Source organism: Opisthocomus hoazin, chromosome 11 (assembly GCF_030867145.1).
Source record: "Opisthocomus hoazin isolate bOpiHoa1 chromosome 11, bOpiHoa1.hap1, whole genome shotgun sequence".
In the NCBI taxonomy this organism is placed as follows: Eukaryota; Metazoa; Chordata; class Aves; order Opisthocomiformes; family Opisthocomidae; genus Opisthocomus; species Opisthocomus hoazin.
Window position 1 is genome coordinate 21,813,871 of NC_134424.1, and position 14,972 is coordinate 21,828,842.

At 42.1% G+C, this 14,972-nt stretch overlaps 1 protein-coding gene across 3 annotated transcripts in view; it reads left to right on the forward strand.

Moving 5' to 3' along the window:
• Nucleotides 1–9,922, forward strand: part of BICD2 (BICD cargo adaptor 2) — a 102,427-nt gene extending 92,505 nt beyond the window's left edge. The window contains exons 7-8 of one of the 3 annotated variants that reach the window (XM_075432659.1): nucleotides 4,352–4,562; nucleotides 7,777–9,922. In XM_075432659.1, the coding sequence (XP_075288774.1) occupies nucleotides 4,352–4,562; nucleotides 7,777–7,782 (217 nt within the window). In that variant the 3' untranslated portion in view covers nucleotides 7,783–9,922. Of the gene's footprint in view, nucleotides 1–4,351; nucleotides 6,305–7,776 lie in introns of those variants that run through there. The other 2 variants (XM_075432660.1, XM_075432658.1) reach the window with 2 other exon arrangements.
• The last annotated feature ends 5,050 nt before the right edge of the window (nucleotides 9,923–14,972 follow it).

Genomic DNA, 14,972 nt, shown 5'->3' on the forward strand with positions numbered 1-14,972 from the left:
CATCTTCCCTGTGTGCCTCCTTTGGTCGTACAAAACTGTCGCTGTCTCTGCAGAGGAGCTGGTCTTCACCAGGGGTTAGGGTAAGGGGTAGGTAGGGGGAAGGTGTTAAAATTCAGTCTTTAATATTAATTTCTAATATAAAGATTCAGTTTGAAATAGCAGGGGTTTAATGTCTCTTACAGCTGAATGCAGTCAACGCTGATTTACATGTCGTTTTAACTGCTTCTCTGATAATATGTTTCCTAGTTTTTAATAAAGCTGAAAAATTGTGATTTTAATCCCCCGTTTTGATTTCTTATGTAGGTTGACAATTTAGTCTTTCGAGGTAGAAGTTAAAGTAGTTGATTCTTCTCTCAAAGGGCCTCCTTTGGTCACATCTATCTCGCCGTCTTGGAAGGTGTCATATGGTCCTCACATTGATTGCAGAGGAAGGGGGGGAAGTGTAATTATACCCAGGTGCGTATGGTTACATCACTTTGCTGGAGCAGATCTTGATTCAGTAGTGAATTTAGCTATAAGTGTTGTTAAATATAGTACACGCTAAAGCTTAGATAAAATGGGGTGTAGACAGAAGCCACCATGGCATCTGTGGGAAGCAGTGGTACGCGGCTTTGGAGAACGGGACAGCCCATTGTTACGGTTTTCAATAATTTGGCTTCAGGTGATGTTTGAGAGGATTTAGTTTTTGTTTCTCATCATTATATTTAACATTCAGCATACTTATTTCCTCTGTGTAGATGTTTGTTTTAGCTGGTGGTGGTGTTAAAAATCTAGCCGATGTTTCCTTAAGCTCCTTTGTTGTTGTTGTTAATTACCAGTCAGAAGAAAATAGGCAACATCAAAGCCTTCTGTTCGCTATCCAGTTCAAACTGTGGATGTGTAAATGTACGACAGGCTTATGCTAATTTCATATTCTTCTTTTAAAGCATGAAAGCTCAATTATTTTCTTTCAAAGGTGCTTTTAAAACAAAGATTTTTTTTTTTTGTTCTGACCTTCTAATGATTTTTTTCATTGAATATACAGCTGGGAAGTAGCTCAGCATACGGCAAATGAAATGGTAAAAGGGGAGGATCTTTTACTGTTATATCCACGAAGCAGTGGAAACAGAGATACACATACCACAAAAATATGCTGCCATAGTTACTAGGAGTAGCGTTGCATTAAGCTAAAGCAGTGCTAGGGGCTGTGACTTCTTATATGCTTAGGGAGGCCAATTTTATTTGGGTTTTTTTTTTGAGAAAATTAAATGGGGAGTCAGTGAACAGCAGGAAGGAAGAAAGTAAGCAGGGGAGGTCTCAGTCCAGCTGCGCACACAACGGCTGCACCCACTGCTGGGACCCTTTGGAACCCGCGCCTGTTCTGTTCGGGTGGGCAATTAATCGCTGTGTTTTGCGTGGTGTGGTGTCCCTCTGACCCTGGGCAGCCATGCTTGCACCAGGAGAGGGTTTGGGTTTGGGCCTCTACCATTTCATTTGCCTTACAGATCAGGATGCATGACTGTGTGTAGTCGTAGAAGTTAACACTCCTGCCTCTCCCTGGTCCTCTCCTCTGTAAGAGAGGACAGTGATTCAGGTACAGTAAAAACTGCAACTGCACGTATGCTACTGATAACGCTTCCCTTTGGTTGGAAGGGAAGGAAAAACTCCCCCCATAGTGTTATGGGGAAAAAAAGCTAATTTAGGTACTTGAAACAGTGAATGCCTTGTAATTTTTAAGGACAGTCATTGGATGTTTTAAACCTTTGTGCTAACAGAAAGCTTGATGACATAATGTCTTGCTACAGTAACCTTTTGGAGTCAAAATCATGGCTTTAATTATAGTTTGGCTCACGTGCAAATGACATTCCTGCCTTCTAGACTCTGACAAGCACTTGTCTGTGTCAGCTATCAGGTTTGGCACCACTGACGATGTTTGATCAAGAGGCATTTGACTAACACCAGAAATGTTTAGAGAAGAGGATTAAGGGACATTAGCAAAACCGTGCGGGAAGTCCCCACTCTGCTTTACTGCGATGGTTTTGTCTTCTTTTCATCATCTCTTTTTTTTTTTCCTAAATGGAGGGGAGAGAAGCCCGCCACTCCTGCCTTGGCTGGCTTTGATGAGCACCTCTCTGGTGGAAGTCGAACTGGAGCAATCTTGAAACTAAGCTGAAAATTTGGGGGCTCAATTAACTTCCTCTTCTGTACAAAAAAAGTGGATACATTTTGATCCACAAGAAGGGAGCTGGGAAAGCGGGGAAAAACCTCCCTGTAATGTCACCTTGTGCACATCTCTTGGCAGGGTCATGCTGAGAACGAAGCGAGGGTAGTGGGCACAGGGCGCTCCGGTGCCAGAGCACGTTTTGCTGAAGCAATGGCATTACGTTTGTCAAGGAATCGGTAACGCCTTCCGGACATTCCCCCGGTCTGCAGTAGTGGAGCTTCGAAGGAATCGGGTTTGAGGCGTGGGTGGAAAAGAAAGCAGAAAGATAACTTGTGATATAACCAGACTTGCGCTTTTTACCCCCAATGTCATGAGTGTTTGAAAACTGGAGGGAAACCCTGTAGCCCCCAGCCCTCCCGGTGATCTTGAGTCGGTTCCTTGCTCCCCCCCCCACAGCGCGTCTCTGACACCGTGGAGCGGCGGGGCGCAGGGTTAGCCGGGGTGCTGTGAGCCCTTCCTCCTGTAGCCATGCCCTCTGCCCGGAGCTGGTGCCACCTTCTGTAAGAGCGGAGGGCTGTCCGGCCCGCAAGAATGATTTTTGTCTTTGCAGACTTCAGAGAGCCATTTCAGTCTGCGTGCCGCGCTAGTGCTAACGGCAAATTGGATGGGATCCGGCCCGTAGTCTGCTTCCGCTCGCTGAGGTGCAGGGACTGGTTTTGCCTCGCAAGGTCCACCTAGCTACGAAGAGGACAGGGCAGGTGCTAGACTTCTAGCAAGTGTAAGGTTCCTGGGTTGGTTTTGTTAAAAGAGAAACCCCTCGCACGCTGGTTTTCCACTGTGCTCCACAGTACGAGAGGCCATGATGAACTCAGGAGCACGGAGGTTTGAGAGGAGAGATCCCCGCTCGCATAGTGGCCCTAAACTCAGACCTTCTGGTGTGCTAAGCTACGTTGCAGTTGTAGTTCATGCTGGTTTCATATGAATAATTCTGGGTTATTTTTTCATCTCTGTATGTATCCAAAAATAAAATTCTATTTTTTTCCTTTCTCTTTTTTTCTTCCCAAGCAAATGTCATTGGGAATATAGGTCTAATCCTGCTGTTTGAAGTCAGGGAGAGCAGAATTCAGCACTTGACAGTATAAGCCCAGCTGATGAATCTGCATGTGAATGCAGTTTTGCTTTGTGGTGGGGTTTTTTCCCAGTCTGCTTTATATTACTTAATGATGATAAATGTCCCTTGAAGTCAGGGGCTGTTGCATTTTGATGTTAAAAGGAATTTCTCTGCTGATATTATGGCTTTTATGCAGAAGTTGTATTTTACAGATGTGGCCATTGTAAGCTCCAACTGGTATCTATGAATATTTATTTTTCTACCCATATGCATAATTGGTCTTCTGTGCGCAGCAAATAGGCATCACATGTAAAGCCATGAATTGTTTAAAATTGATCATGATGCGCTGTGCAAGGTAAGCACTGTGCAGCTCAGCGAATGGCGGTGGATTCCCTGACAGCGTTCCCAGTAGCACTCAGTTCCTTTGTTTAATTGCTTTAAAGTTAATTTGGATGGTGAAAACAGTTATATAAAGGCCACTTGCTGTAGAGAAAACTGTGATAAAACACTACTTGTGTTTTCACATCAGAAATTGGAGTAGGTTGAAGTGGAGCTGTGAAATATGCTTGTCTTTAACAATGCTGTTCAGTCACCACTGGAAATTTCTTTGGACTATGTGTAAGGTAACAAACTACGAAGTTCAGGTGCTCATCAAATGGTATTAGCAGCTGTTTTAGTAGCGGTCATTTTACAGCTGTTCCCCTGGGATGCCCTTCCCAGCCTAAAGCTCGGAACCGTTGTGAGCTCTGTGTAAGCAGAGACGAAGTAATTTGCATTGTGTCTGCTCACTGTGGAAGGGCATCTTACCAATCTTTCGACATGAGTGCTTGTATGTCAGGTTCCATGCTTTCATTGTTTAAGGATGCTGTTAATTATACTACATCTTGAAAGCGTGAATGTAGGTGCCGAGTGTGGGATTGTAAGAACCCCAGTGATAAGTAATTGCGATTTTCTACAGGTTTGGTTGAAGTTCTTGTAAATAAGAGTGTGTATGCAAGCAACTGCCAAGCTATCAGTGCTACTATCAGCCGGACACAAGCGATTCATGCTTTATAGATGGAAACAGGATTGCTAAAGATTGATATATTTCATTGCAGATGTGACGAATATGTCACACAGCTGGATGAAATGCAGCGGCAGCTCGCAGCGGCTGAGGATGAGAAGAAGACTCTGAACTCCTTGCTTCGGATGGCTATCCAGCAGAAACTGGCACTGACCCAGCGCCTGGAACATTTGGAGCTGGACCACGAGCAGTCCAAAAGGGTGCGCACAAAATCTGCTTCCAAAGCCAAGAGCAGTAACCCTAGTGTAAGTCACATTCGGTCCTGTGGAGACAGGTCTGAAGGGTCTGTCCTGAACAACCAGGTTTTCTGTAGTGAGAAATATAAAATCTGTTGTGACTAGGACAGGTGTGTAGAAAAATCATATTATGCATCTTATTTTATGCTGTAACTGTCAGCGTAAATCCCCACTATCTAATGTCGCAGTGAGTTGACTTGTACTAGTATGTTGTTGAACCAGGTAATACAAATTGTATTATGGTGGTCTTAACTGTAACTAATTCGTAAGTATGGGGATGCTATTAACAAGTTAATAGTGGAAAGGAATTGGCTTTTTCCACAATTAACATGTATGGGTTTTGCTGTTTATGGTAAGTGTTAAAAAGTACACCTGATATAGTATGTCTGGTGCTACTAATTGTAGTTTGTATAGCACAAATGTGATCCTTTCTCTAGGGTTGCAGCATGCTTCAATAAATGCTTTCGCAGGCAGAAACAAACAGAAACCCTTCCTTGTTATTGTGGCTTACGAAGTGGTGAAAAGCAAATGTTAAAATTAGAGGTATGTCTTGAAAATGCAGAGCATTTTGAAACTGCAACCAAACGTGATTTGCCTGTTGGGGCAGATATGAAGAACTTGCTGTCATATCACCACTGACCAAAGTCCTAGAGCTTTTATAGGCTATAAAAGCTAGAAAAGAAGCTTGGTAGGGTACGTTATTTACACTCTGCTTCCCCCTCTTCAGAGGGTTAACCAGAAGAAATTGCACATTTATATTAAAAATATGCAATATTTACCCCATCTGATACAAAACTTAAAATTTTAAGAATTGGGATCCTACCTGGTAGACAGTTCCACTCCAAGAAGTTATGCTGTGGAAAAGTGTCGTGTCCCGAAAGGATCTTTGTGGTCTCATGTCGCTCCTTGCACGCATGACACCTTGCAAAGAATCTGTTTTATATATTACTGTAGCCACGCAACATATATGTGTAGAGTTAATGTGACTATGGTCTAGTATTGTCAGTCACAAAACAGTTCCTCTCAGCTTTCAGTATTAATCTAAATAGGATAGCATTTCCGAGCTCTGAACATTTTCTTTAAACACACAGAAGATACTGCATTCCTGATGCAAGCACATGTTCCACAGGGCTCTACATTATAGGCACAGGAAACTGAACCAGATCGTCCTGCTAATGATTATTTATGAAGTAGCTTAGTATACATATTAATCTTTAAAAACAAATGAACCTTTGTCTGCTATTGAACTTTTAAGGGGCCTTTTTAGCCACTTAACTACAAGATGTTTGGTAATATAAAAGTGTACTTCATAATTGGTGCCTACATAAGAGAAAAAGATTGAAAACGTTGCTTCTGAAATTGTGGAAAATTTGTGGAGCACAAGGCACACTTTTTTCTTTAAAGCAGAGTTTCAAAGTGCCTAGCCTCAAACTTTATTTTAATGTAAAGCCCTGTTCATTTTGTACTCTTTCAAATAATTTTGTATGCCTATAGTATTACTAAAAGCAATGCGCGACTGCACAGTTGTCTGCTTGATAGTGCTGTTTTGACAAAGCCATTCTAATATTCCTGGTGTGGTACTGCCTCGTCTCGCTCCCATTCTCGTCGATGGTCGGCAGCTTGCTTCCTGTGCATCGCCGCGCTGCCTATAAGTAGTCAGGAGATAGCCCAGTGCTAGGAGAAGGTAATAAGGAGCACAGCGTGTTCCCCCGGTCAGGGGAAACCACAGGGGAGTTTGGCTTCCCAGGTATTGGGGGGGGGGGCGGGGAAAAAAAGGGCCTTCTAAATTCATACAGTGAGACTTCAAACAAATGGAATTGTAGAAACCTTGCTCCAAAGCTGGGAAATGTCAGAGTGCCCCAGTCCAATGCCAGAATTGCGTTTGCCAGCATTGAGAGGAAGGGGAAAACCCCAAGCGACTGAAGTCTAATAAGTCACTCAAACATCACTGCTGGAGAAGTTTCAACAAATAGCAATTCTGGCTTCAGAAACTAGGGTCTGTGCGTCTATTATTACTTTTTTTAGAAAACACTGAATTCTCCTGAATTTGAGCTTTAATATTGCTAAACAGCAGGTTTGATATTTTATAAGCGAGACATCTTTTAACAGTGTTCAATCCTGCTTTTCTCTTCTTTGCTGCACAATCTTCCGAAAGGCCTTTATTCTTCTCATTCCTGCATTAAGCATACTTTAAAAATACATTGTAAAAGCAGGCACCTGGGTGCTAACTTCCTCTGCTCCAACAGAAACAGTTACAGTTTTGCTTCCACTATGGGAGGGAGCTTTGATACCGTTTTTGCTGCTTCCACGTCTCTAATGGCAGTATTTTTGCAAAATACTAATGACAAAAAGGTAAATTGGAGGAACTAATTGAATGCATTGTTAGGTTTTTTCAAATTCGCTGGAACTTTCTGTAAAGGTTTCAGTGTTACCAGACAGTGACTATTACTGTCAGTCTGGGCTCACGCTCTCAGTTCCAAGTATGAACGATTTTGCTGTTAGCCCAGTAGTCTTAGGAGACATTTCCATCTTCGTTCATTTCTGTGAATCTCTAAAAAACAAAAAAGCCAACCTGCCTGCTGTTTGAGCTCGTCAAGGTTATGGTTTCACTTCTTGTAGCGCCTGTTAGAAAAAGAATTGAGGAATGGTGGTAAGGTGACTTGATCTTGCTGTTTCTATTTTTAGAGAATATTTAAGATTGAGTCTTGTAATTCTTGATTAACAATTTCTTGAAATGTGCATTCGCTGTAAGTCTTTCGTATCACTTTCAATGGGTTGGGATAAAGCATGGAAAACTTCCTAAGCCGTCGCCTACCTCTGCAAGCAGGCTCTTCTTCTGAATGATATTCTCTGCGTTGGCCTGCATGATGTCCTGACCTGCATGTTTCTCGAGAACCTACAGCTTCACTGGAAACGTTCCTTGCACATTGATTGCTGTTAACTGTGCTTGAACAGCAAAGCTTTATTCAGTACTTGTAAGAAGCCTTCTTTCTGCAAAGCTGTTGCTTCCAGGCTAAGCCCGTGAAGCGTTGTTTCACTGGCTTGGAGAGCACCTGTGGGCTAAAGCGGCTGCTGCCACCCCAGTAAGCTAACAGACACCCTCAACCCACTAACCTGCTTTCGCAGCACGTTGTTTCCAGTTTTCGGTTCTTTAATTGAGAAATAAACACTGATTTTCTTTTTTTTTTTTTTTCTAATGCTATTTTATTTTTCCATTTTTCAGCTGTAGAGTAGTCCCTGGAGAAGGCGTTTCCAACAGTGCAACAGCATTTCTTAGCTTCTTTCGTTATGGTTACAAGTGGTAGCCCATTGCGCAGAGAATGGAAACCACTGACCTGATCCTAACTTTTGAAAACACCTTTTCCTGTATACTACCTGAAACCTCCCTTTCGTGTCTGAAGCTGTAAAACAAACCAGCTTTACCTATAAGTGCTGCTGCTGCAGTAAGAAAACTTACAAGTGCTGAAGAAACCTCCTTCAGATGTAACCATCACCATATTAGTTTATGACCTACTAGAGATGTTCGGATGGGGGAATTTCTTATTTCATTGCAGACGCTCATTTTTTTATCTGATTGTTAAACCTGTGCACTTTGGATATTTTGGTATTTTTCTTTAGCTTCTTTAATTCCTTATGTAGAAGAGTTTATATAAATGCAGTGGTTTGTGCCGATAGTCTCTCTCCAATTTGGGCTTGTGATTTTTTTGAATTCTACATCAGCATGTGGCAGAGATTGGGGGGGGGTCGAGATTGTTACTAGAAAAGAGTTTCAACAAAAACCAGGAGCTCTGCTAAACTGTGTGCTGTGCTTCAGCAGCTTTTTTTATTATTATAAAACGTTAAGCTTTATATGTTTAAATTACTGATTTTTTTTTTTTAACTGCCATGTTCATTAAGAAATCCAGGGTATTCAAATTCTGGGGTTTTTTCATATTGTATTATTATTCTTAGGAATAGTTCAATGTAACAAGAAGAAAACTTGACTTTGCTCTGGTTAAAACGGTAATAGGCACTTGAAAAATATTAAGTAAGTAGTATTACCTATAAATTCCAGAATTCCTGGGTTTTAGGAAGTTGCAGTATTATTGATTAACAGAATTTTATACAACTATACCAGTTAAATTCCAAATTGGAATTGTTTTGTTACTTTTTCATTTTATTGTGCCAAATTGTGGTACATTTAGAAAGAAAAATTCTAAAGTTGTCAATGATAGGGTGTTATATATCAGCGCCTTTCTGTCATTAATTATTGCCAGTAGTGCCTTTAATCATTTTAAGGGAGACTCTTAGGATAGCTTCGTCTAAGTCCCGTAACTTAGAAGAAACGGAATGGCTGTTTCGGCATTTGTTAAAGACATGGAGCAATAAGTGCAAAGTGAACTCCCCTTTCGCACATTTTTAATGGGTAGTCTTACGCAGAGATTCTATAGTCAAGGACTTGTAAAAAATTCTGTTAGTCAATGATATTTCACCATGCAAATCCTTGCAAATTCAGGGGTATTGGGGGGGGAATAAAAAGCAAACGTGGACAAACCCGAATACGCTTTGGGAACCAAATGGACTCACGTCGAACAGATGAGCAAGATGTATTAACGCATTTGTGGTAACAGCACACAGGGAACGTGTCGGGAATATCGCTGTTGTGTTCGCTTTGTGCGGTGGTGGATGCAGTTAACCAGAGCGTTGTGTGCAAACGTGGACAACAGAACGCTGATACCTGCCCTTGCATGTTGTATCTCGTCACGGTGATTTCAGGAAACAGAAACGCAGAAGCGCGCCAGCAAGCTGCCGCCTGTCGCTGCCGTTTGTTGGGGCGCACGTGAAGGATTAAATTGGAACCTGCTGGGGGGGAGCCTTCCGCCTCCTCAGAAAAAAGTAGAAATTGAAATAATATTGACAGCGGGGAAAGGATTTCTGTTTGCTGGAAACAAGCATTATTATGCCTAGATGTGGGGACTTGTATTTCCATCTTCTGTTACAGTATTGATTGATTCATAAGAGATATTGTTGCATTTAAAATTACTACATTTGTATGTGGGTATTTATTTGAAATTATGTCGAAGTACTGTATGATGTTTTATGTGCATTACCTTTTAGTGGTGGATTGGTCTCCATTTAACGTCATATGCATGTATTCTTGCCAAGTAACCTTTACACAGATCTGGGGAAAAAGAAAAAAATGTTAAAGAGAAAATGTGGAAACTTCTTAAAAGTATAACTGTGTGTTAATTGGATAACCTTAGAAGGCATAGAGGGCAAAAAGTTACTTCCAAATTAATAAAAAAAAGTGTTTAATGTAGGAAAGCAATCTGCCTGCGTAAAGGTACTCACATTGGCAGTATCAATAAAAGAGAAAAGGAATCGCGTTTTCTGCTCGTTGTTTTTGTGTTTTAAGAAGGCGACGTTTTAATTAGGGTTCCTAAGCTATTTTCAGTGTGGGGCTAAAGAAGTATCATCTGTTATATTCTGTGATTATTTATTCTATGATTCTATGATTTATCTGAGAGAAACTGAGAACTTAAAATGAAGTTTGCTGCAGAACTAGCAAATTAATTATTTGTGCTCGTATCTGGGGAGCGCCATCCTCTGTGCTGTTCCGTGAGATTTGCCCGGGTTAGTTGTGGCCCTGATCACACCGGTTGCATCTGTTTCACTGAGCAGCCCTGCAAACCCTTGTACTGGCAGAGGAAAGGGGAGGGTAGGACTAGTGGTTTGGGTGGCAGAGGCAACAAGTCTTGCTGAAATTAGATCTGAATTTCTCGTATACTCTCCAGAATGCATTAAGATTATGTGTATCCAGTAGAATTAACAAACTCACCAAAACACGCCGAAGGAGTCTGCTTAAAGTCTGAGGCAGAGGCTGAGGTTTGCCCCGTCAGTACAAGGATATTCCTGGATCGATGAATTGAGATTGGCCCCTAGAAATGTTAAATATGGTTTTATACTATAGTTAACAACTCTTTTGTCCCCAGGTTGGATTCCTAGAACTATTCTGCTTATGATTTATATACCTGGTGGCAGTCAGTTGCGACGCCCCAGCTAAGCAACATAATTCACATTATAACTGGAGAGCAATAGGACAGTTTTTCCTTAGACACTGAAAATACTTGTTGAAGTGTGTGCAGTAAACGAGCAGAGCATGTTTACTAGGACACTTGCCCGGACTGTATAGTTTTGCATTTGCTATAATGGGAGCTTTATCTGCAGGGTGATCTAAGGGAGAAACATTTTATGAATCTATATGCATGCAAATGGCAGGTGAACAAGAACAGACCTGCTGAAACAGTAAACCAGTGTGATTCAAAAATGCTGTAGTAAGAAAATAAGAGAACGAGAGAAGGAGAATATTTAGCTTAAAAGCTTGTCTAGGGAGTGGCTATTAACTAAAACATCCATTTCTTTGACTCTCTTCTATGGAGAAAAAAAATCCAGTGCCTGGAGGGCGTGTCGCCCGTGGAGTTGGGAGGGTGGGTCACCAGCCACGTTCCGAGCTGCAGATGTGGCTGCATTTAGTCCCCAGGAGAGGAAGCTGCCAGCTCACACACCGCTCCCGCGTGCCACGGATTCAGTAGTGATCACTGGTGTCTTGCAAGTAGGGCTTGAAAACAAGCTACAACCCAGAGGAGGAACCGGGCAAGTTCTCAGATGTACTTAGGTGCCTAAAGGTAGAGCAGCAGACCTGAAAGTCCTCATTTACCTAGTTTTGTGGGATGAAGGCGTAGAAAATTAAGACATAGTGGCTTTTTTGGAGATCCCACCAGGTAGGACGGTAAATTCAGCTATACAAATATTTACCAAAGTTACACTTTCAAAAATATATTGGTATTCTTGTGTTTTTTAAAGGCTGGTGAGGCAGATTGAGCTACAGGACCATGAAAAGGTATTTTTCCACCCAAGGATGTAGCAAAAACAAAGAAAAACTATAAAGGTCACCTCTGTGAGCTCAAAACCAAGCAAAGCAGCTAATTCATACAATTATGTTGAGTATATTATTATTTTGAGTATTATATTGAATGTTTACATATAAAAGCTTCAAGCAAACATTCATTAGAGGTTGCTGGGAAACACACTCATGTACAAACTACTCAACTGATGGCTTCATCCTATTCCTTTCTTTCCTTCCAAGAGAGCTGCTGTCCTTGCCCAGTAAAGGAGGTGGGTTGCTGTTGCGCGGCGCAAAGGCAAATTTCCATGAGAAGCCGCTATCACAGCTGCAGAATGAACTTTTTTTTCCCTTGTATACTGAGCACGGCATCGCCAAGGTAATCTGAGACCTGATCTCGTACGTTGAATCTGCTTCAGCCCTGTCCAACCCTGTGACTTCGGGACACGCTGCGCTTAACGAAGTCGTCAGATTTGATAATCATGGAGTGAAATGGTTGTAAAATGTCTTAGATCCAGTAACTCTGTTTTACAAAAAAAAAAAATGCGCCAGCAAGCAAACACAAGCTGGATCTGGTTCTAGCTATTAAAGCAGCCTGTTTCTGAAGTAAAGGTAATGTACCAAGTGGGAGCAGTGCAATGAAAGCAGATTTTTTTGATTATGCCGGAGAAAACCTGAGAGGAAGTTTAAAATTTACTTAAAACCTAATATATTCTGTTACTTAACTAGGATTATACATGTCATGTACTACTTGCTGATTAAGGCTACGTACATAAGCGAAGCACGTGCTAATACAAATGGATGAAGTGAATTTAAGCAAGGCTGAAGTGAGTTATAAGGATGCACACCCAGGTTTCCACCAGCTTAGCAAGTAAGAGTCCAAGTTGGCTAAGCTGAAAATGACTTTATGGGCAGAACCCACCAATACTGTGGCTTTTTACTAAATAACATGTTGGGTTAGAAGGACGCTCTGCGAAGGCTGAAGATGTACCTGCCCAATTCTCTTCACGTTGCAAGAATTTTGAACAACTTTGTATTGTTAAAATACGAACATAATGATTTTACTTTTTAAAATGTCAGTAGGTGGACATTTGAGTTGAGTCTCCTATGCTAAAGTACCGTAACACACTTAACAGACGGGAGAAACGTTAACACTGACGATTTTGTACACAGTTTTAAAGAGATCATACGTATTGAAAGAGCAGAATTTTTAAAAATTAATTCTTGCTAGTGCTTGCATAATCCATTATTGTCAGTGACAGTATTTTTTATCTTTTTTGAAACTGATTGATTATTTTTGCTTTTCAAACAGCGATGTATTTGAGGAATTACAAATCTCCGTATTGAAGTTTAAGGAGAGAAGGAAAAGCAACAGTTGGTTTTGATATACGCTGCTTCATATTGCTTGACATTAAAAAGGTAGTTGCTGCTTTATCTTCTCCTTGAAACGTTGCTCTGTATTTTTTACACAGAAATTTTAGGTTAAAACCATCTCCCACTCTTCAGGCACGTGCGAACTCAAGGCTAAGGAAAGCACTCAGTTTGGCAATGTCATAATCATAACCATTTTTCCCTTAATTTGTGGTGATGAGACTGTTCCTGATGAGGACAGTTGGTATCCTTAGTCCAAATGATGTTGAGTAAGCATTCAGGCGGCTTCTACCACTCTCGAATGTTGTTTAGCTTATTTTCCTGTATGGCTTGTACCCTGGCATTGAAATTAATGCAGCTGAAGGCTTTATTGAGGGGTAAAGAGTGAAGTATTTGATCCAGCGGTAGAACATTAGCTTCCTGCTATTGCCAGATGAACAACGAGCCTTTATTCAGCCAACTGTCAAAGTCTTAGCGACCAAGCATTAATATCTCTCTGTTCAGAAGACCGCCATCTCTGTCAGGGAGAAGGCTGCTGAGCCTACGCTGTTGACAGCTTTGGGGAGGAGGTTTGTAACGTGTGATCTTACCTGGACCTAAAGAACAGCCTGAACTTTGCCTTCTTAGGAGGAGGAAAGCATTAATTCTTTTCAGCTGGTAGCCTTGTGGTCATTTGGTAACAGCTCTCAAAAATAAGATTCAGTTTGTAAAAGCAAGTTCCTTGTGGTTTTGCCTTTCTCCATGGGGACAGAATTCCTAGCTATTGGCTATCGCCAGTGAACGCATGCTTGTCATGCTCAGGGTGGCAAGGTTTTTTTGGGTAGTGCAAATACTCGAGTCGAGCAGCAGACAGCTGAAGCATGACCAGAGCAGCCAATACCCGGGAACCCACTGGCAGCGAGTCACCTGCATGGTTTCTGCAGGTCCTGCGAGTGAGTTCAGCACTGGTAGTTACTCACCACCACAGCCTGACGTGTCGCAGGGTTGCTGTGCTTCACATCTGTTGGCAAGACGTTGGTGGGTACTCTTTCCCGACTCTAGGTGCTTTCATCTGAACAACAGATAGGGTAACGGGGCAGACTCAGAGTAGCGCGCAATTCTGTCGGCGTGTCTGAAGATGCTGTCGTGGTGGAGAGCGAAGCAGTACCCAGCCGAGCTGGAGATGAAGTGCCACATCGGACCGCGCTCAGAGAGCTGGGTCAAAAGAAAAGCAAACACTGTGCCACCGCTGTGAAGGGTCAGACCCAGCTCCTTGTCTCTCATCTGTTCTCCCTGCAAGGTAGTCTTTGGCCTTCAGATCTGACGCCTTTGGGTCGCGCTGCGAACGTGAGCTCTGCTTTTCTCCCGCTGTTCTTGTCCTGCTGTTGGGTTTGTGCAAGCTGCAGAGCAACCATTAGCTATCAGTTGTGGTCTTTGCTGACGTTACTTTAGGACCAGCTGGAACAAGGATAAATCCAGTTTTCAGGCACCATGTAATGGGGTTTTCAGTAGCTGAGACAAAGCTGTCTCACTCTGTAAGACCTGCTGGCTGTTGTACGGGGCAGTTCACTGTGGCTGGCACCTTCTGTTATGCTACTGGGAATCTGTCAGGTGGTGGCACCTTCCAGACGTCTCTGAACTGCACCTTCCCGCAGGCTGCTGGTGAAACTACATGCCTGACTTTGCATCACTGATAGTGTGTTTTAGGGTTCGGTTTTCTTGAGTTACTCCTTTTAGGTACGATACTAGAATGGTAGGGGAAGAGAAAAAGTTTGCATCTTGGACTTTCACTTTTTTTCCTTTGTGCTATACGGATGAAAGTCTGGGTATTTTTTTTTTTCTTTGAATAACATAGGAATATATATATATATCTCTTCTGATTGAATGTTTACCTTCTGTAAAAAAAAAAATTGCTAAAAGCTTGTTCAGCCTCTAATTGGAACAATGAGGTGTGGAATAGCTGAGCACGCTTCTAAGAGCTGCTGTGCAGAGCCTAAAGTATCTTTCATCGATTCAGTAAAATGTGCAGTGAGGCTCTTGGTGACGTTCACAACCCTCCTGAGTTATCAGCAGTCCACAGCAGAACTGGAGTTACAGCCCAGAGAAGGGCTGAGAGCTAAAGATGACGTTCTTGTTCTGCCTTTGTGATCTAGCTGCAGAAGCTGGCTGGGCAGTGGAAAGTACGG